Source organism: Crocodylus siamensis, chromosome 1 (genome assembly GCF_052110815.1).
Source record: "Crocodylus siamensis isolate JL-2025a chromosome 1, ASM5211081v1, whole genome shotgun sequence".
NCBI classification, from domain to species: Eukaryota; Metazoa; Chordata; order Crocodylia; family Crocodylidae; genus Crocodylus; species Crocodylus siamensis.
The window spans coordinates 45262493-45284638 of NC_143395.1; the positions used below are offsets into that span (position 1 = coordinate 45262493).

Here is a 22146-nt window from a genome sequence, read left to right on the forward strand (position 1 = left end):
GTCCAACTCGCTAATGAAGATGTTGAACAGCACCAGCCCAAGGACCGAGCCCTGGCAGACTCCGCTGCCCACACCCTCCCAGGTCGACATCAACTCGTCCACCACCACCCTCTGGGTTCACCCTTGGAGCCAGTTTGCCACCCATGTGACCGTGCATTCGTCAATGCCACAGTCCCTCAGCTTGCCCACCAGAATTGGGTGGGACACTGTGTCGAAGGCCTTCTGGAAGTCCAAGAAGATGACATCGACTTCCTCCTTCCCATCTAAGCTCTTTGTTACTTGGTCATAGAAAGAGACCAGGTTAGTCAGGCAGGATTGGCCTTGCACGAACCCATGTTGGTTACCCCTCAATATCACTTCCCCTGCAGGGCTCTCACAAATGTGGCCCTTGATAATTTTTTCAAAGACCTTCCCCAGGATAGAAGCGAGGCTGACTGGCCTGTAGTTGCCAGGCTTTTCCTTCCTCCCCTTCTTGAAAATTGGGACCAAATTGGCCCTTTTCCAGTCCTCAGGGACTTGGTCTGAGCAACAGGAGTCCTCAAACAGCTGTGGCAATGGCTCCGCAATGACACCAGCTAATTCCCTCAGCATCCGTGGATGTAGGTCAGCTGGGCCCACTGACCTGGACACATCTACACCCTCCAGGAAGTCCTTAACTAGGTCTGAACTAACAGTCGGGGGACCCGCATCCTTCCTGGGCCTCTCTACGCTATCACCCAAGAGCATCCCATTGTCAGCAGACAGCAACACGGAGGCAAAGAACTTGTTGAAGAGTTCTGCCTTCTCTCACACGTCTGTCACCAACTGCCCTGCCCTGCCTTGTAGGACTTCAATGTTACCCCGAGACTTCTTCTTGCTACCTATATACTTGAAAAAGGACTTTTTGTTATCCTTAATCCCAGAAGCTAATCCAAGCTCCAGTGCTGTTTTAGCCTTCCTGACCAAATCCCTACAAGCTCGGGTCAGGGAGGTGTACTCCTCCTTTGTCCCTGCCCCCTGCTTCCACTGCCAGTACGCTTTTTTCTTTGCCTTCAGGCCAGCCTGGATATCCACGCTCAGCCATGAAGATTTCTTGGACCCTTTTCCCGCCTTCCTGCACACAGGAATTGCATCCTGCTGTGCCTCAAAGATAGCCTCCTTGAGGAAGGACCACCTTTCCTGGACCCCATACTAGCTACACCCTGAGCTCCGAGTGCCTCCCTGACTACTGCCCTGAGCACACTGAAGTTGGCTTTCCTAAAGTCAAGCATTTGCGCTGTGCTAGTTACCTTCCCCACCTTTCTCTGAATAGCAAACTTGATCATATCATGATAAATGTCCCCTAACCTCCCTTGTACTAGCACCTCCCCCAGCAGGTCATCCCCAGAGGCTAACACCATATCCAGTATGGCGTTTCCCCTAGTGGGGACAAGTACCTCCTGCATGAGGTGAAGGTCCTGTACGCACATCAGGAACCTTCATGAGTGGCTAGACCTGGCTGACTGTTCCTCCCAGTTGATGCCAGGGTAGTTCATATCACCCATGACCACAACATCCCTTGCACGCACGGCCTCCCCCAGCTGCCTGGAGAATTCCAGATCCAGTTCTTCCTCCTGATGTGGTGGCCTGTAGTAAACCCCTACCACCAGATCGCTCTCCCCCCGCCCTCCTTGAAGTTTGACCCACAGGGTCTCAGTTAAGCCTTCCTCTGGTCCCATTTGGAAGGTGGAACTGGTATACTGTTCCCTAACATAGAGCGCTACCCCCCCCCACCTTTTTTCCCCTTCCTATCTCTTCTAAACAACCTATAGCCCTCTATGTCTACTGCCCAGTCAAAAGTTTCATCCCGCCATGTCTCCACTAGGCCAACCAGGTCGATTTTACTACTTACAAGGAGGAAAGCAAGCTCCTCCTGCTTGTTCCCCATGATTTGTAAGGTTGACTGGAACTGGCTAAAAGGCTAACAGAAATATTGAAAAAAAGTAGCAACAGGTTAGAGGGAGATTACTAGAAGAAGTCAGCAAGGACAAGTCTTGGGATCAGTCTTATTTAAGCATTAGCAATAAAAAGAGGATCAGAATATTGTACTGAAGTGCAACAGTAACAGGAATGGGGTGGTTTAAAAGTACAAAATTGAAGGTCATGCACTTTGAGACTGATAACAAGGATGTTTTCAATGAATTAGAGGCTAATCAGTTGGAAATGACAGAGGAAGAGAAAGATCTAAGTGTACTTGACTTGTTGATCACAGGATATCTGAGAGACATCAATGTGATGTGGCCATGAAAAGGGGGAAATGCAACCCAAGGATACATTAGACAAGGTATTTCCAGTGCAGATAGCGAAGTGTGAATGTCAGTATAGTACTAAGAAGCCCTCAGCTAAAATATTACGTATAATTCTGTCCACACATCTCCAGGAAAGACTTTGAAGTAGAAATGTTTCAGAGAAGGGTTTCTAGGATGATCACTGGATGAGAAACAAGTCTTATTAAAGGACACTGTTTTAGCTTAGCAAAACAAAGCTCAAGAGGGGACATGATTGCTCTCTATATGAAGGGGAAGAGATATGTAAGCCAAATGACCGTGCTGGCACAAGAACAAATGGGCAACTGGCTGTGATACATTTAAGATGAAAAATGAGGTTTCAGTGCAGTGGTGGTCATGAATAGCCTTCCAATCTCTGTAGTGGGGAAAACAACCCTAATTAGGGGGAAGATCCTAAATCTTCTGAATGGGATTATAGGATACAGCTGCCTGTAAAAGTAGAGGAATCAATAACTCAAAATACCCTATATTCCCATGTCGTTATATTTTTACCATTATTTTATTCACCATCTAAACAAATTTTCCATGGATAGAACACAGAAGTATTTGCATCTGAGATAAAAATCACTTTTCTCCAGATAGCCTATAGAGATCTAGCATCCATTAAATCCAAAAGCAAAAAAAGGATGAACATAGAAAGACAGCAATTCTAGCATGTAAAAACTCTCAGAGACAAAGGAGGCTTCAGACAGGAAAAAGGATGCTTTAGTAGCACAGCTGGTACTATAAAACAGGGTTGAATAGTTTTGACCACTATGGTGTTAACCGTTGATTTAAACTGGGTAAAACAATCCTGGTTTTAATCAGGATTTTCTGGCTTTTAAAAATAATAATTGTCAAAAGTTGGCCTACTTCGGAAAATGTGTATTATTACTTATGAAGAGTATATAAATGATATTTTGAAATTTGCATTGATTAGGTCTACATGGAAACTTTTTAAAAATAAAACCTGTCAAGAAGAAATAAAAACATTCTATAGATTTTAGGCATAGTTAAAAATATATTGTGTTTAAAAAATGGCATGTATCTAAACTAATACACAAAAAGACTTCCTAGCAATTAGTGTCATATCCTACATACATTCATATCACGGCAGTAGAAATGGAAATAAATACAATTTTAACTGAAAAGTGAAAACAAAATATATATTTTTAAAAACCCTGAGTTTTATTTTGGAAAGAAAAAAAAAACAGTCCTGCATGTGATAGTTTTAAATAAACAAACAGAAAAAAAGCATTTCAGACCTTATTCTGTTATTCAGTATTTTGACTCAATCATTCTCTTATCCAACTACTTGGCAGTAAACATTGTATTTTACACATTACATACTTGATCACTTTTTCCACTTCTAGCCTGTTCTTACTTTATTCTGAAAAGTCTCCTGAAGTAAAAAATGCTGTCCATACTGGCAGATAAGTCACAAATGGAATAGACTTTGGATCTAATTATTTTTTTCAAGATCACCTATATTGCTGGTTTTGCATTCGTCTTCATAATATTTGCGAGGAATGACTTAGGTTGATAACTTTATGGCTGGGAGAGAAATTACACATAAACCAATTTAAGTGACCAGAATCTTGTTCAAATCTGTAACACAACAGAAATTCAGTGCACTTAAAATGCTTTCAAAGTGGCTGAAGCAGGTTTAAGATAAACCTGGTTGAATGTAGTATCAGACTTAACTGATTTAGGTCAAACCGGTTTATGGAACTTCTGTCCTGGTTCAAGTTAACTCTCAGTCTTCCAGCATCCCAGGATGCCTTGCAGCCCTGGGTTGGGCCATCTGCTCCAGCTGAACAGGGTTGGCCCCACCCCTCTGCTCCCTAGCCAGAGCACCATTACTGCTCTGGCTGGCTGCTGGCTTGGGGTGGGGAGGAGACTAAGGTCTGGACCCCAGCCAAGGTCTGCCTGGGGGAGGGGGTGTAACAGCCCTCCAAAGGGTTTTCCTACTCCCTGCTCAGAGAGCAGAGGCTGTAGCCAGGCCCTAGCCCTAGCCAGCATACCAGACAGGGAGAGGGATTTAAACACCCTCCCTAGCCTGCAAGGAACTCCAGTCTGGGTCTCCCTGGTGTGGGGGAATAGCCCAGCCCACACCAGGCTTTTGCTCCCACTGCTCCCCACTCAAGTGGAGCGTTGGAGTGTGGCCACACCCCAGCCAGAGCCAGCATGCTGAGGCAGGGTGGAAGGAGAGTTTAAATCCCCTCCCTGCCTGAATGGGAGCCAGCTTGGGTTTGCCGGGGGGGAGGAGAGGGAGGTGGGAAGTCTGCCCCTGCCAGGCTAGTCCCTGCTCAAGCAGAGAGTGGGGCGCAGGGCCATGCCCCAGCCCAGAGCCAGCACAGTGAGGTAAGGAGAGGGGGGTTCAAAGCCCTCCCTCACCCAGTTTAGCGTGCCGCCCCTTCACCTTTGAGGGCCTTTGAGCTTATGAGGGCTTCTCTCCCAGCTTCCCTCCCTTCCCTTTATCAGTGGCCAGCAGACTGGAAGGAATGCTCTAGTGCACCTAGCTTCTGGCCTGGGACACTGCAAGCATGTAGCTGTATTTCCAGATTCAGAAGTGAATGTGTGTTCACTTGCTTCTCAGTTCAATCTACACAGTTTAGGCTAACCTGCAAAGATTGAATCAATTAATTCTCTGGCTTTTTGATTGTCTGTAATTAGCTCAAATGCGTTACTATAATTTTGCAATTAAGTTTTAGATCAGAATGAATGAATTGCACATGTCATATCAGTCATCCTTTGTTAGTAATTTTAGTGGCATGGTAGATACATAAATATAACACGATCTGCTATGGCATTCATTATTTTGACTCTAAAGGGCAGATGTGGACACTGAACATGGCTTTAAAGTAGAGGGAAATTATTAAATAAAATTATATATACAATATTTAACATCATATAATTAAACTTAAGTGGTGTACATGATATTAAGCACATTCATATTACCTTAATTTTCATTTGTAAAAACAAGGAAGCAACTAAATACTTATTTACAGTTCACTATTCCTCTGTAGAGTTTTTACATGACCTGTCAATCCAAAATCTGATGGTTGCTTTCATTATGTACAACATGAGAACCAGTTTGCAGTTTGAGAAATTTCTGGAATAATCCAGAAGGTTCAAGTATGTTACAGAATGTTCTGGAATATTTTAGAAAGTTCTGATAGTTCTAGAATATTCAAATGTGTTAAAGAAGTTTCTAAAATGTTTGAGAATGTTTGCTCAATGAAAGTGAGTGGCAGCTTGTTTAAACCTGTTTTGACCACTGTCCTAGCAAAAACCTAGAAAGCGTATGTATGTATGTATTTGCCAAACCTGGTATAAAAGGACCATTTATAGAGTGTGACTGAGGGAAATAAAAATACATATTTTTACTAGCATTAATATTCCTCTGAGGATCCTACCCTCACCTCAGAAAAGAGATTTAAGGCCTGATTGAAAATCTAATTAAATCAATGACAGACTTTCCATAGAGTTTTACTAGGCTTTGGATCTCAGCAGTAGCACTTGATCCTGCAAGCTGGATTTGATTCAGTAAAATATATCATCACTAAACTCAGGAACCCTAGTGTGAGTGAAGAAGATCGCTTTGTGTTAAGAGCCAGTGTGTAAACACAGAATAAAAAGATGTTTTCTGACCCCAAAAAATAAAAATCTAAATATAAGCTAAGAGAAAACAGATGGACACAGTGAGATGAGAGAACAAGAAAACAATGAGACAACATTGTTCAGTCCTCCAACTGCCTATTTGTTTTAGTCATCACAACAACAAAAATTAAGAAGGAATGTGAAGGATAAGGATATAGCTTTCCAGACGTTTACTGGGAGCTCCTTCCAGGCATGAGAGGCTTGGGAGAAAGCATGGACGTGCTTGTTTGAAATGTTAATGTAAGCATCAGGGACTGGCATCTTTGACAGGAGTCACCTCTTAAAAATGATGAGAGAAGGTAGCTAGCATGTGGAAAGTGAAAGCAAGTAGTTCATGTCTGAGGTGACTATGAAGGACACAGCGGGCACCTCTGCATGTGCCATTAATGCACAGCAACTAACTGTGGAGCAACAAGCTCCTGGGAAGGTCCTGTTCATTTACACGTGTGCCCAGAACACAGCACACTGAGCCAGGTTGCAACAGCCCCAGCTGCCAGGGGGCCCAGAGAGTAAGCCTGCCAGCTTGGAGCTGCACGAATTGGGTTCAACGTGCTGCGGAGGCGCTGGCTGGGGCATGAGGGTGCTTCAGTGCAGGGCTAGCCGGCAGGCAGCCCCCACACTGAAATACCCTTGTACCCCAGCCAGCCAGCTCCACATCTATGCATATACTTGCTGTACACACAAAATCTCTGCAGCAAGGTAGGGCTTTTATTCGTAAGTCCTAACCTGATGTAGAATTTATTAGTTTTTTGTGCCCTAATAGGGGCACACGTGTAGGGACCGAGATGGTTAGTGTGCAATTAGTCAACTGTGCAGTAAACATCTCTTGTAGATGCATCCAGAAAGAGCAGGGATGCCAAGGCAGGAGTGGCCTACTCTGAGTGACCAAGCTAGAAAACCAATCTTTACAGCAGCATTTTAGATGGATAACAGTAAGGCAAGATTCTTTCTTCGTGTCAAAGATCAAAATCTTTGATTTTGGATGCCGATGGCAACAGGTCAGAGGCTAACACAGCAAACTCTATAACTGTAGTCTATCCCCCTGTACTAACAGTGCTACATGCTCACACCCTTGTTTGTGCCTCATCCAAATCACTTGAGCTCCCTACACAAGAGAAACTAACCTTGAAGATACCGTACCTATAGTAACGAGATTAATAATCTGACTTTAATAAAATTGTAAAATTAAAATAATGTGCTATGCTCACCCTCCTGTGACCAAACAGACTCAGTACCACCAAAGCAAAAAGAAATACCTGTGCCAACATGAAACCTGAGCAGACAAAGAAAGCACAATTGCCAGCCTGTTAATTATTCATACCTAGCATAGAGTAATTGGCCACCTTGCCAAGTATAACTTTGAAAGAACTTCCGCCCAAAGCAGAGAACTCCAATGCACGCCCAGGAGACACAGTTTGTAAATTAACCATTTATAAACATCTCCCCGCCTCCGACCCTTTTCTTGGTGTAAACCCGTTTTTGCCGGCTCGTATATCTTTCTCGTCAAGAGCTCTCGGTAGTCTGCAGACCGTGACAACTTGTGTGAATCACTCGGGACTTGTAACAAGCAAGTCTCTTACCTACCCTGTAAATGCTGGGTAACATGATATCTACATACTGTAACTGAACATATCAACTCTTCTACCTACACTGCAACCATCAGTAGCGTAAGTAAAATAAACTTTCTGTGTAATCAATATGCTTTAAATCACCTGACTCCTACTTGCCATTAACACCCACCTGTCTGATCACCGATCCCTTTTGCGCCAAGCCAGTTGTGCCGACCAAGGCTCACAGGTCAAGGGTACACCAGTCCTTTGGGCGCGGCACTTAGTAAGCAATAGAGAGAAGGACATTAAGAAGGAAGAGGATGAGGTCCTGGACAAAAGTTTTAATTCTGTAGGTTGCCACATCCTAGGGACACGATGTACAAAGGACCTGTAAGACATAGATTTGGCCTAGGTGTGAGGACATCAGAGCAAAATCAGAGTAAAAACATATCTTAATTATATGCCCACATGGTGAGCAGGACAGTGATATTGTCCACAGTGCTTGACAAAGAAAACAAAACAAAAAGCTTTGGAGTATACAAACTGTTTTAAACTATTTAGCTTAAGTTGGTAGCTAGTAATCCACAGAGATGTTAAAGAAACAGAGCTTTTCAGAGCAACAGGTTGGGATTTTAGTTGGAATAGAAGGAAAAGAGCAGCAGAGATCTAGAGAGGTAGATTTAAGAGCTTACATACTGAATTCGTGTTTGCAGTTGAGATTAGTCAGAGATAAGGTATACAGCAAGAAGAGCAAATAGCCAAGGACAGATCTTGGTAGATGAAAGCACCAAAGAAATCTGAAAGAAAATTCCATGAAAAGATGTGATGGAAGAAGGATAAGAGATAAAAAGAGAGCCAGGAAAGAATAGAGACACAGAAGTCAATGACAGATAAAGTTTTAAGAGCATGGTGACCACGTCAAAAGCAGTGAAGAGTTAAAGGAAAACGAGGACAGAATTGGTTCTAAAATTTGGCCCTAAAACGTCACTAGAGACTCTTTGAAGAGTTCAAAGATTTCAGCTGAATTCAAGTGACAGAAACCGAAGTAGAAAACATCTACTAAGTATCTGAAGGGAGAGAGATTCCAGACTGAAAGTACAGACACCACATTCAATAAGCTTATAGGTAAAAGGAGATGGAAATGTAGTTGGAAAGGCAAAAGAGGTAACAGGTGGGTATTTAAAATGGAAGAAATTAACAGCACAGCTGAAGCCTTGCTGGAGTATTGCATCTGATTTTGGGCCCTGCACTTCAAGAAGGATACGGACAGTCTGGAAAAAGTTCAGTATAGAACAACAGAACTGATTAGGGGGCTGGGCCACAAGGCTTATGAGGAAAGGCTGAAAGAACTAGCGATGTTTAGTCTGGAGAAGAGAAGAAGGCCAAGGGTAGGGGATTGGATACCCTGTTCAAACAGATGAAGAGCAAGTACAGAGAAGCTGGAGATTGGGTTTTTTTCTGTGACTGTAGGGGACAGGACTAGGAACAATGGCCTTAAACTTCAGAAGGGGAAATTTAGGCTGCTGATTAGGAGGCTGTTTCTTACTATGAAGTGGTCAAACAATGGAACAGGCTACCTGGAGAAACTGGAGTCTCCATTCTGGGAAGTTTCATGATCAGGTTAAACAGATACTTGGCTGGGACGTTTTAGTCAAAGATGATCCAGCCCTGAGCAGGGGGCTGGACTTGAAGAACTCATGAGGTCCCTTCCAACCCTACTTTCCCATGAACTTCTACTTAAACTGAGGGCAAAGGTGTACCAAAGGAGAGAGAGGCCCAGTTTCCAGGGTAAAGGAGGAATGAAAATGGGAAAAGGTGATTTGGAGATCAGAATGAGTCAGTATCGCTAGGACAAGCAGAGGGCTTAAGGCAAGGAAGAAACTTCTGCCTCTTTAACAAAAGAGGAGGAAGACAGATGGGCAAGCAAAGGGAAAAATGAAGGTCATTTTTGTCAAGTCTCCCTTGGAAGAAATTGGTGAGATCCTATGCAGAGAAAGTAGTGGAAGAAGGATGAGGAGAGGGTTTCAGGTATCAGTCAGAGGTGGACAAAAAGGCAGATGGGATTGAGATCATGGGATTCTATTAAGCTGGAGAAGTAGAGCTGTTCTGCTGGGGAAATGTCAGAACTGTGAGAGGATATAATGACTTTGTGGTAGAGAATGTCAGTCTGACCACAGGAATTGCTCTATTGAACAGAAGCAGAAGTGGATGTTGGGGGGTAAACCAGGGCAAGGGACTTGCAGAGCAAAATTTACAGTGTACCTAGCAGTGTGGAATCATGGCCAATAGAGGAAACACACCTGACCCAAGGTGCCTCAGTGTGAGGAAAAGGCCAGACAGAAATATATGGGGATCTAAACAGATATTTTAAGAACTATGTAGGTGGTCCTTGCTTTTCCCAAAGAAAATTTGGTTTAGTTATATAAAATTAGGGAACCTCCCATGAGAGTAGGTCTTTCCCTATTCTCAGCAAAAGACTGGCAAGCAGAAACACTTGGTACACCTGGTCAAGTTTTTCCAAGCCCTCTTTCCCTCAGTTTCATTGTTGTTGTTATCTTTTGGCCTTATCATAATTATATGCAAAAAACTCCAAAACTTTTTGTAGAATATTTTCGATAAAAATGTTGAATGGTCTCAAAGGACAGGGAGGGAAGTAGAAAAGGAATAAGCTGTTTAACTTCATTCAAAAGCCAAAAATCAATCGTAATAGCCATAAAAATTATGGATGTTATGAGGACCCATGGCCACTCAATGGGAACTACATGTAAGCTTTGTAAATGTTTCCAAAGGGCAAGTTCCAAACAGTGTAATTGTGTGAACTTATCACAATCAACGGGTGTTAAAAGCGAAATGTATCCAAGGAGAAACTGAACAACTGCATTGTAATCAGCCCTTTGTCAGCTTGTTCCAGAGACCATTCCAGAGCCAAAGCCACAGCTGCTATCACAGCTGGAAGTATGGAACCTCCTGAGAAGCCAGTTGCAAACTCAGATGCGGCTGCTTCCTGTTTATTATTATAGTGTAAGCTTGCATATAATTTACCATGCTCACTGCAGATGTATTTATTTTTATTGGATACTTGTTCTAAAATGTATATGCTGATTACAACTTGAATTCATGATATTAAAAGTTGATATATTCTCTCTTTTTGGGAAATATCAGTCAAAAGGAGCCAATCTTTACTCTGAGGAGTGGGAGTAGGTGACTGACAGGGACTCACCAAGCCAAATCCAAAATGTATCAATTATGATAGTATTTTTTTCATAGTTCCACGTCCTCATTAAAAAAAACAAAATTATACTTATATCCCACCAAATGACATAAAACAGACTATATGAGATAAAAACAATGGTAACTGTTGTTGTTATGTATCATTTTCTTCTACTGCTTCTAGGGTTGGGAATTCCATTCGTGGACCTGAACCCCATTGCACCACAAGCTGTATGAATACAATGAGTCTCTCCAATAAAAATATGAATACAATATGAGGTTAATACTGGAACTTAGACTCAATCCTTCTATCGAATTAGCTTAGTTGTTACATAACACATCAGTGAATGTATTCTTGAGTTAATGTCTAATTCGGTGCCAACACGGTGTTCAGTCACTATGGAAAAAATAGGAAGACTTTTAGTTTGCATCAGGTAGCACTTGCTTTAATGTACGGACCCAGCCCCCCTGCTTTCTTCCCTTCTTGTGGCACAAAACATACTGTCTTTAATTCAATTTAAATAGCTCCGTAAAGAATTTTTCCTGTGTTCAGGGATCCTCTGGTAGCCTACTTACACCCTATATTACCCATCCTTAATGCAAGTCATTGGAACAGGGTGGGCAGGACAAGGATCTCCCCACCTCCACAAAAAACCCTTGTCTGCTAGAACTCCTCTTTGAAGCTATGTGCAACTAGCTTAATAAAGAGAAAGCATATCAACTACCAATGTGATAAAATGTGTTCGCTCCATTACTTTTAGGGGCTTGTCTACACAGTAGTTATTGGTACAATCCTAATTGTAGATTGAAAGTCAGCATAAATCACCATAGTTACTGCACAGTACAGACATGCGCGTGTAGATGCATGCTCATAGTACACAGTAATTTTGGTTACTATGAAGTAAATGCACATGTGTGTATGCACCCACTTTTACTTAAATTAACACAGAAACTCTAAGCAGCTCTAAGCATCCTAGCAGGCTAGAAAATATGAATATGCAAGTTTCTATTTTGTATTCATAAAAAATACAAGTTGAAAAGTTTGGTTAAAAGCTAAATAGTGTGTAGCAGGACAAAGACGTAGCAGATTAAATACTATTAGGTTTATGAGAGAGAAAATGTAGTGTTTAATATCATTTTTTGTCTTAAATGGTATTGGAGGAATCAGGCAAATTAACAGAAGGAAAATAGATATTACTGAGCTAAAATGTCAAGAAAAATTATGCTCAAAACATAGAGAGTTCAGTGCAATTGTGTCATATTAATAAAGATTGAATTATCTTGGTAATAACAATGTTTCCAGTAAGTTTAGAAAGTCAAGACTTTATTATTTTCTCCCACTATTTATTATGAAGGCATTTATTGAAGTAAAAAATTCTCTAAAGCCTGTGGGGATAAAAAGCGCATATTTTTCAAGGAAATACAAACATCACCAAAGAGTCACAAACAGAATTGAAACACCCAAAAATGTTGCTCTGGTTGTTGTTTTTTTAAATAATTTCTATTACTTTGCATCCTAGTCTATATGTTATCTTAGAAGGAAAATAGTTATTTTATATATTTAGCAAAGGACGAATTTTGTTTTAATAAACTGCAACTTGTTGAGATCACAATAGAAAAACAATGTTTTGACTAAACACTTATTGACAAAGCATCTCTTCTTATGGCACATAGACACCATGACACAAAATATATTACAGGTTTCCCTTGCTTTATGCAGTAGATGTGTTCCTGAAAAACCGTGCATAACTCGAATTTACATAAAGGGAACCCACTTTACAAGGTAACAAATAGGGATACGTTCTAAGACCTTGTCTGCATCTGCAGTGGGTAAGTCTGCTGGGGCTGGGGTGACACTGGGCTCTTCCCAGCAGGGAGCTGGGCCAGACTGCACTTGGGGTGGGTGGCAGCAGTGCTGGGAGGAGGGTATGGTGTGGGAGGCTGAAGCTACCACAAACTTCACCATAGCCCCTGCCCCCAATACCCCTCCCAGTGCCACCACCCACCCTGAGCACAGTGCAGACCAACCCCCCCACTGAGAAAAGACCAGGGACTGGGGTGAGTGGGGCCTTGATTTGCACACAGCCCCCACTAGTAGTAAGGGAGGGAAGGAGAGGAGCTAGGGCTGGGGCAGAGGCAGGTGCTGCACAGCTGGGGTGGGGCATGGGACAGGGGAGTGGCTTTTGCTGCTACAGGCCGCTGCTATATGCTGGGGATGGGGGCTGAACCAGGCTCTTCCCAGCAGGAGACTTGAGCCATGCTGAGCACAGGAAGGGGCAGGCAGTGGTCCTGGGAGGAGGTCTGGGAGAGCTACGATGAATTTTTGGATGGGGCCCCTCTCCCAGTACCACTGCCACCCACCTTGAGCACAGCACATCCCAGCCCCTCCAGGAAGAGCCTGGCATGCCCCTCAGCCCCAGCCCACAGCACCAGGAGCCACGACCCTGTGCCACACCCTGCCCAAGCTGTGCAGAGTCTGTCACTGCCCCAGCCCCACTCCCTGCCTCAACACCGCTGGAGGGGACAGATCAAGGCCCTACTCACTGCAGCACCTGCTCCCGCCTGTGCCCTACTCCCTCTCACACCGCTGGGGCCCCACCCATGGGCCCTTCCTCTCTCCCCCCGACAGACTTACCTGCATAAGAGTGAATTTACCTTATATATAACACATTTTGGATATAAAAAAGGTCATCACATAAGAGCAAATTCACATATACAGAACCCGCATAAAGTGAGGGAAACCTGTATTGAAAACAATCAAAGCATATTCATCTGTCTCAAACTATTAACAGGTCAACTAGTGATCTAATCATTTCCAAATACAGAATTATGTGAAAAAGTATTAGAGAATTCAACATTTTTTTTATAATTTATACTGCAAAAAATTAAAATAGAGGTTACTTTTTAAAAAGAAAATATATTTTCCAAAGAAATAATACAGAACAATTTGAATTGGATGCAACATACAGACATATGCACACAAAGTTCAATTTACAAACTGAAAGCTACCAAAAGGAAAACTCTTAAATTTAGGGCAAATATTTTCACAATGAATATTTCCTTATGTTTTCAGCTTCTAAAGCCCTGACTATTTAAACACTTGCAGGCACAAGCAAATGTACAAAGCCCTGCTAGCTTCAAAGAGACTGCTAACATGCAGAAGTGTTTTCAGGACTGGGGCACAATGCATAACATGGCTGTTCATTAACATGAGGAGGGAGGAGTGGTGTGTTTTTAGTTAGAAAAAACAATCTACTTCTGCATGTTTACAGTTACGCATGCTCAGTAATGTTTCCTGAAACCAGACAGTAGTTCTAAAGAACTCATACACATACTGTAGCGTTTACAACTTCTTTCTAGGGGCCTTTGAAGTTTTTGAATACATTAACTTGCAAAGCATCTAGCTTAACCAAAATATATTGAACATTTTCTTTTTATGATACATTTAAGTTTACAAATACAACACATGAATATTCAGTTATTTTATGTCATAGGTTTCCATTACTCCCATATGTTTTGCTTCATTTTTAAACATTGGAAAAATAGGGGGATTTCCAAAGTTACCTGAATTACGCATTAAAGAGTTCAATCCTAAAAACAGAAGTTTTAATGATTTTTCACATGCTAAATATGGATAATAGTTGTTAGCTGACCACAGATTTTAAAACATCAATTTGGCACACTTTTCTAATAGAGTGAACCAGATGTTATAGGAAGAAGGGCTTTTGTTTTGTTTGTTTTTATTTATGTACAACAAATTTAAAATAGACTTTACAGCACTAATAGCACAACTTCTTGTTGAAGAAGACCATATGCAAGTCTTCTATTTTTCATAAATATCTGAACCAATTTAGTAAACATTCAGAAAACTGTTCTGTGTTACAGGCTTTAAATGTGACAGCTGACAACATAAATTTTCTGGAGGACGATCGAGTAATTGTTGGTGCAGCTGTAGCAACATTAAGACATGCTAAAGTTTAAAATTTAGTTTCAACTGTTTGAGCGCATTTTTATAAGATTTGCAGATTACCAATGATTTACACTCACTACATAAATTCTAAATTGCCAGTAAAAATAGGAAATAAAATTTGAATCCCTTAAAATTATTTTTGGAGGTATTTTTTTTAACTGCACAACTTAAGGCAAGGTATTAAATTATCCATTTCCTGCAAATAAATAACACCTTAAACAACAATAGTGCTTTAGAAATGAAACAATCTTTCTGCTGAAAAAATGTAAATACACTTCATGCATATTAATGTTTGTATTACCCAAGTCATTCAAGTAAAATATTTAGCATACAAAATCTATACTAGAGACTAGATCTTCTAGTTTTGGGACTAGTCTTAAGTAAGGTGTATATTCAGTACATGGCTTCTGCAAATGAAACTACTGTATGATAGGATTAATAGCAAGATGTTCATTTTTAATGCACAAAACCCAAATAACGTCAGAATAAACAAACTGTCCATAACTCCCTACTACTGTATTCTGCCCTAACTTGCACCAGTAAACTCATTAATACACATTTAAATATACTTATTTACTTTAGTTTACAAAAACTACAGTATCTATCCATGATCTATGCACATTTAAGGAACACAAAAAAACAAGGCTAGTAGCCAATTCTGTCCACACAACAAAATCAGGAAGACAGACAACAAATACTGAATTCAAATGGCTAAAGAATACCATCGCCCCACCCATTTCTGTATGAAAAAGTAGGTGATGGGGAACTCCAAGGCTTTCCAAACTGAAGGTACTATTCCTATTTTTGTGGCTGCATGCCTTAACACAAAAATAGGAGCTGGAAGCAATGACATGCCATCAAAAGTCTCTGAATTTCTCATCTGTCCTTTGCTCTAAATCAAAATGCTCTTGATCAGTGCACCCCGCTTTCGGATCCTGCTGAGAGCAGCAGTAGGAATTTTTTAAAGTCCAGAGATCAGGTCCCTCCTACCCCACTCTCAGCACCCCCTCCCTTCCCCTCTATCCTCAGCAGCATGGGTACCTCACTGATCCTACTGTCCCTTGTTGATGGAGGGAGGCAGAGCCACTCCTGTCTGTTTCAGCTGGGAACAGCAGCAGTAGTGGAAGCAGGGGGTCCCTTTCTGTGCTGCATCCCCCTGGTGTCTCCTGCCAGCCCGGGAGCAAGCATAGGCCCATAATCCAACCACCACCCCTGCCACCACCACCTCCTCTGCTAAACCTGATTACAGTGGCTCTGCAGTACTTTCCCACTGCAAAATGAATTGGAAGAATAGTTATTTGCAAGGGTTGTGGGAGGACGGGCCCCACAGCTGCTGTCAAAGAGTCAGCGGGGGACAGAAGCAGAATTGGCAGTGAATGGGTTGCTCACCCTGCCCTTGCAGCTAGCAGGGAACACTTGGGGATACCACTGCCACTGTTGCTGTCTTTTGCTGAGCCCAGGGCAAGAAAATCTCTAAGACACCCCGCACACCACACACACACCAGCTGAGGGCAGTGGCAGTGGTAGGTGGAGGAGGGGACAAATGGGAGGGGAAAGGAGGGGTGCCTAAAATGAGGGAATGGGAGACAGGATTCTTAACTGGTTTGGGGACTTTGAAGAAAGTCCCCATTGCTGCTCCCACAATGGGGTCTGCCTGCCTAGGGGTGGGGAAGCAGGGAGGTGCTGCTCCCACATCCTCCTTCACAAAATCCTGGATCTGCCCATTCTGTAGTTGACTTTCCAACATCATTACTCTGCTCAAAAACTGCATTGTTTTCAGTCACCCCAAGCAAATCCTTAATGTGCTTCATCAGTCAGAGCATTTTAATTCCATGGAACCTCAGTTCAGTGCTGATAATGTTGCACACACATTGTTGGTACTGCACACACTGACCCTTTGGGAGAGAATCCTTTAATTTCATCCATCACTAAGGCTAGGGACAGACATTCAAAAAGTCTGAGTCTGAATTGATTCAATCTTTGCAAATTAGTCTAACCTGCAAAGCTTGAACCGATTTGGAGGTGGATAGATATTCAGTTTTCATTCTAGAAATCCAGGTACATGCCTGCAGTGGCTCAGGCTAGAAGCCAGAGGGCACTAGAGCACCCCTTCCTTCACTTCACAGTGCTTGGCTGAGGAGGGCGTGGCCAGGCCCGGCAGGGCACTGATTCCACACACCCCCCCCACCCGAGCTGCGCAGCAGGGAATGTTTATCACTCCTAACTCAAAGTTTATCAACCCATTAAGAAAACAAAGCCTCTCTCCAAGCTCTTCTTAAACAGTTTTTTCCAAAGAAGGACATTAAGTTACCTGTTGATTAGCTCCAAAAAGCCTGTCTGCCTTTGTTGTCTGCCACAGCACGGACTGTAGCCAGCATGTAGTCTGCTAGCTAATGCGGTAGTGTCTGCATAAAGCAGAGGGGCAGGGGGAATAATCCCTGCTTAGCTTGGATAAGCCAGGCGGACACTCTGTGCCTGTAAGTCTTTGCTGGAGCTACAGCCAGGGAACAGAGGGGAGGGGCCAGCCCTGCTGTGGACCAGAGAGCCCTGCCCTGCCCAACCCAGCCCAGAGAGCACGTTAGGATGCTGGGGGAGTCTGGCTTATTTTAAACCAGCAAGGGGCCTGGGACAGATATTACAGAAACCAGTTTGACCCAAATCAGTTAAGTCTGATACTACATTCAACCACGTTTATCTCAAACCAGTTTCAACCATTTTCAAATTGGTTTATGTGCACTGAACACCTGTTCTGTTTCAGGTTTAAAACTGTTTCTGATCACTTCAACCAGTTTATGTATAATGTATGTCCCTAGCCTAAAGGGAGTCTTTCAATCACAATTACATCTGGGATGTGACTGAGCAAGTGGCAGGCTTCAATGGCTGATACTTCCTTCACTATGTTCAACAAAGATAAAACTGCTTTTTGTTTGCACTGACCAGGTTGACCAAAACAGTTTCTGAGTTCCATTTAAGTGAAAGCATTAAACTCATGATTATCTTCCTAAAATGGTATTTTCCTTAGGATAAAGCTAGGTTTCACATACTAGATATGAATATATTTATTTAAATAGGATTAAACCATGTGGGGATTCTCCTAAGCAAAATTTGATCGTTAGCATGAGAGCTATACAAAGCCCTCGTGAAAGCCTATGAAAATGGATTAAATGCTGTATTAAGCTGGTTTGTGTTTTAGTTAGGTTGACAGTACTAGAGGGCCTCAGGTGTCAGTCTGCAAAAATCTTGTTGGCCTAATAAAAGGTATTACCTCTACCATAAGCCCTGATAGCTCTTTTCATCAAGAGCCTTTTGTAAGGTATTTATTTGAAGATTCTCTCAAAGTTCAAATAACTTGGCTCCCCTTTATCAATTAAATTGCTGATATACTGAAAGCTTTCCAAAAGATGAGAGTCACATTTTTCTTTTGCCAATGTCATGTTAAATTGTCTGTCATCCCAAGTCTATCTTGATATTCAATAATTATATTTTCAACTTCTGTTTCAACTAGTTTTCCTTGTACTAATGTAAGGTTTAGTTCTGTAATTCCCAAGATCACTCCTAGCACTTTCTTCAGATACAGTTATAATATTGATTACTTTCCAGTTCTCTGACAAAATATCTAATTTTAATCTGAAACTGCATTTCTGATTAAATTCTTAAACATCTCTAGTACCTCAGACACTTCATTTTTAAGTTCCTTCAAAAGTCCTTCCTACATATTCTCTAGTCCTAGAAGTTGTATGAAACTTGATTTTTAATTTATCAGTTTATCCAGCATCTTAACTTTTCCTGCTTCAACCTGTAATTGTACAGAAAGATTCCTAAATAAGGACAGAAGAGAAAACAAATTTATCTTGTATGTAATATCTTTTAATATCCTTTGATTAGACCTTTTATTCAGTGGTAATCCTGCAGATCCAATGATTCATTGCAGATTTTCTGTTCCTCCTTCTCAGTAATTAAATTTTCTCATATCATTAAAATGCAGGGAGTAGGCATAATGGGGAGATGTAGTGAAGTTAAGTCAAGTTCTACTTCTGACTTTGAATGTATTTGTTTTGTGACCTAACAGACATTAAGCAGTCATCTACCGAAGTGTTGTGTAACATACTGCACATGGCACTACAGACTTGCTGAAAATATCCTGTATGCATAAAGTGATGCCTATTCATACTTAACTGAAAATCAAAAATCTCTCCATTAGATGCACAAAGTAAACATATTTTTAAAATTCACTTATTTATATTTTTTCTACTATTGGATTCCCTCTCTCTCTTTTTCTTGCTGGTTTACATCTTTGATTCATTTTCTGATTCTTTCATTTTTATATATCAGGACTTCCATCTTTTTATTTTGTTGTTTTTCCCTTTTTCTTACCTTAATTACTTCACTACTCCATCTCAGTCTCAGTTCTACTCTTCCCATTCTCCTCTTTTCTTTCTTTTATTCTTTCTTGCTTCTCTATGTCCTCCTACCTCTCCACCTTTCTCATTTGCCTCCCTGCATGGCTAAACAAATGGCTAATCAGACAGTATAAACATAAACATATGTTGTGGGAACACCTTATTTCCATTATGTTTCAATGTAAAAACCACCAGAACAGTTGCTGGTGGCATAACTCAGAGGAGTCCAGAAATATGTTTATGGAAAAAGCAAGAGGTTACCACTTAATTAAACATGTGCAAAGTAATTCATAGCAGACAAGTAGCCATTGAAAATTTCTAATCTCATCCAAGACCCTACCAGGGGAGGAAATCAGCATTTGAAACTCAATATCTTTTTCATAAAACTGGGTCCCATGGATCAGTTGTGTTATTATTACTTTACACTCATTTTTATCTAAGATATGGTCATTGTAGAAGTAGCCAATTTTCTCCTGCCATTGTCATTTGTCCAGGTATTTCTGTCCCACTATACATTTTGGAAGAGAACCTTCTCTCCCAAAACTTTCACTTGACTGTTAAGTAAAAAAGGTCACAATAGTGTGGCAACAGCATTTTAAGCATGCAAGACCAAAAGAAGGTCCCGTCATCTAAACAAAGTTCTATCAATATACAGATTAGAAAATTTATGACAATAATACAGTAGTAACCATAAATATAGGGCATAACATTAAATAACTATTATAAATGGATTTAATCAAATTTGTCCTACTAATTAACCCAATTCACCCAAGAATACTTCTTTTCCCTTATTATAGATAAGATGAGCCACATAAGCTACTTGAAAAACAGGTTGACTATGGTATGGTATACTTTTCAATTTGATAAGAAAAAGATCAATATGGCAATTACATTCCTAATTTGTAATGATGTAAGAAAGTTTTATACTTACCCTCTCACCGGAATATTCATACTTCTTGCCAATTTAGCAACTTCTTCAAATCTTTCTATGCTTTCTTCTATGGAACAATTGATGTTCCTTTTGCTAAAAGATTCAGATGCTGCGCCAAATACTGACACTTCTGTAGCTCCTGCTTCGATCTGAAAAACAGAATTCAATAAAAACAAATTGTAGAGATGAAAAGTACCATTTAATTGTATAATGAAGACATAAAATTGTGACCCCTAGTACCAATAAATCAATTTTACTTTTACCTGATGTTATAGAAACTGCAATATTAACTAACATTTTTGTCAGTGCATTCCCTTTTAATTGACTGGATAAGGTGAAAATTACTGCTTTAAATACTGCAGTCTGTATTAATTAACACCTGAGATTTTAAATGATATTCCCAGATATGTAGTTATGACATTATTTAAATTGTGATGATAATAAAATAAACTGCTAGTTGTAGTAACTAATTGATACTTGCAATTTACAGAATGAATAAAAACAGCATAAAAATGTCAGAATGCTAATCAGCTCTACAGCCCACTGTCATACCTTCAGTGAGAGGTGTGTGTGTGCACATCAGTGAGGCTCTGATCCTGGAACAGACTCTGTAGGTATATCTCTGCAACTGGCTACAAGCTATAGGCATAATCGGGGCACTGGGCTGTAATGGCTTTATTATATCATTATGGACTTCCTGGAGACTATATAACACAATCTACCAAAAAAAGGTGTCTCAGGTAAGTAGGAGAGTAGTTCATTTTGGTGATCATGATAGAGGCAGCTAATTTGCCCTTGGACTCTCTAAGGACAAGCCAGCAGCCTAGATCTCTGGGAACCAGAAGATGAGGTGAAAAAAAAAAGGGGGGGCAAGGGAAAGACAAAATAGAAAGAACAAACACATGGACATAATAGAAGAATGGGAAAAACAACTTTTCCAATGAAAATAGTGCTGGTTTCCCATGAAATAAGTGGTTCTTTCATTGTTTAAGTTTGCTTTTCCCTAGTTTTCACATTAGGTAGGGCAGCAGACTCTTTTTTTACCTAGGTTTCATATTACTTTGCTTTAGAAAGTCATAAGCAAATTAATTACATTTGTACAACCTCAGTTTGGACAGTTGCAAAATTATCAGGGCAGTACAAAGATCCTAACATATACTGCTAAAGAAATACAAAAACAAAGTGTTAGGCTATAAGTTGAGCTCCAGTTTGAAGCGTTTCAACTGTGGACAGATGCACACCCCCATACACAACCCCTGGCTGGAGGGATTCAAAATTGCCCCAGCTGTGAGAGTGGGTAAACAGAACTGTCTGTGAGTACTCTGCTGTGCTCTCTGTCTTCACTGTCTTGGAGCATCTCTTCATCCAGGTGGTGAGCAGAACTGAGACTCCTCCTGTTTCCTGATTCTGGCCGTGGGGGTGCTCCAGGAGAGCAGAGGCAGAATACTTCAGTACTTGCTGACAATCTGCATCTTTTTACCCTTCCTCATGGGCAGTGTACAGAGGCGAGCTCTGTGAGACGCCTGGAAGACCCAGTTTTTCACTGTGACACTCTGCGAAACGTGCACTTCATTTTGAAGCATTTCTGAATAGTAGTTGTTTTCTATGGAGTTATTTTTAGAGCCCTTGTGACATTGTTGGAGCACTTAAAATGGCATGTATATCTGTCTGCTTACCCTTTCAAGTCCTTCACGGGCATTGAGTGCTCAAATGTTATATCTGTCCAGGGCCTAAGGCTCAAGAGACTCCTATTTCATTGTTCTAAAGAAAACATTTTTATAAAGAAATGTATGTCTCTTATGTTCAAAATATTTCTTCTCCTCTAGGCAGCTCAAATAAAATATCTTCCCTGAACACTAAACTACTAAGAACAGCAACAGGGGAAAAAGTAACATTTGACACTAAAGGGAACAAACCCTGCTATAAGGAAAAATGAAACAAAATGACTTGGGTTTCCATTTTCCTAAACTATTGTACCTACCTATTTCATTTCCAGGCTTACAGTGCTGTGGTCTGCAGGATCACTCTAAACACAGCCAGAAGGCTGAGAAGAGGATGAACTGTCAATACAACAGGGCCAAGTGCTTCTACAGCCTAAGTGCCCATACGTGCTGGGTCAAAAAATTGAATTCCAATC

General features: G+C 41.1%; 1 protein-coding gene across 13 annotated transcripts in view; it reads right to left on the reverse strand.

Annotated features, from left to right (window-relative positions):
• Window positions 1–22146, reverse strand: part of HMGCLL1 (3-hydroxy-3-methylglutaryl-CoA lyase like 1) — a 157534-nt gene that overhangs the window by 82080 nt on the left and 53308 nt on the right. For all 13 annotated transcript variants that reach the window (XM_090034078.1, XM_090034026.1, XM_090034097.1 and 10 more), the window contains one exon: window positions 20010–20158. In XM_090034078.1, coding sequence (XP_089890204.1) covers window positions 20010–20158 — 149 coding nt within the window. The remainder of the gene's footprint in view (window positions 1–20009; window positions 20159–22146) is intronic.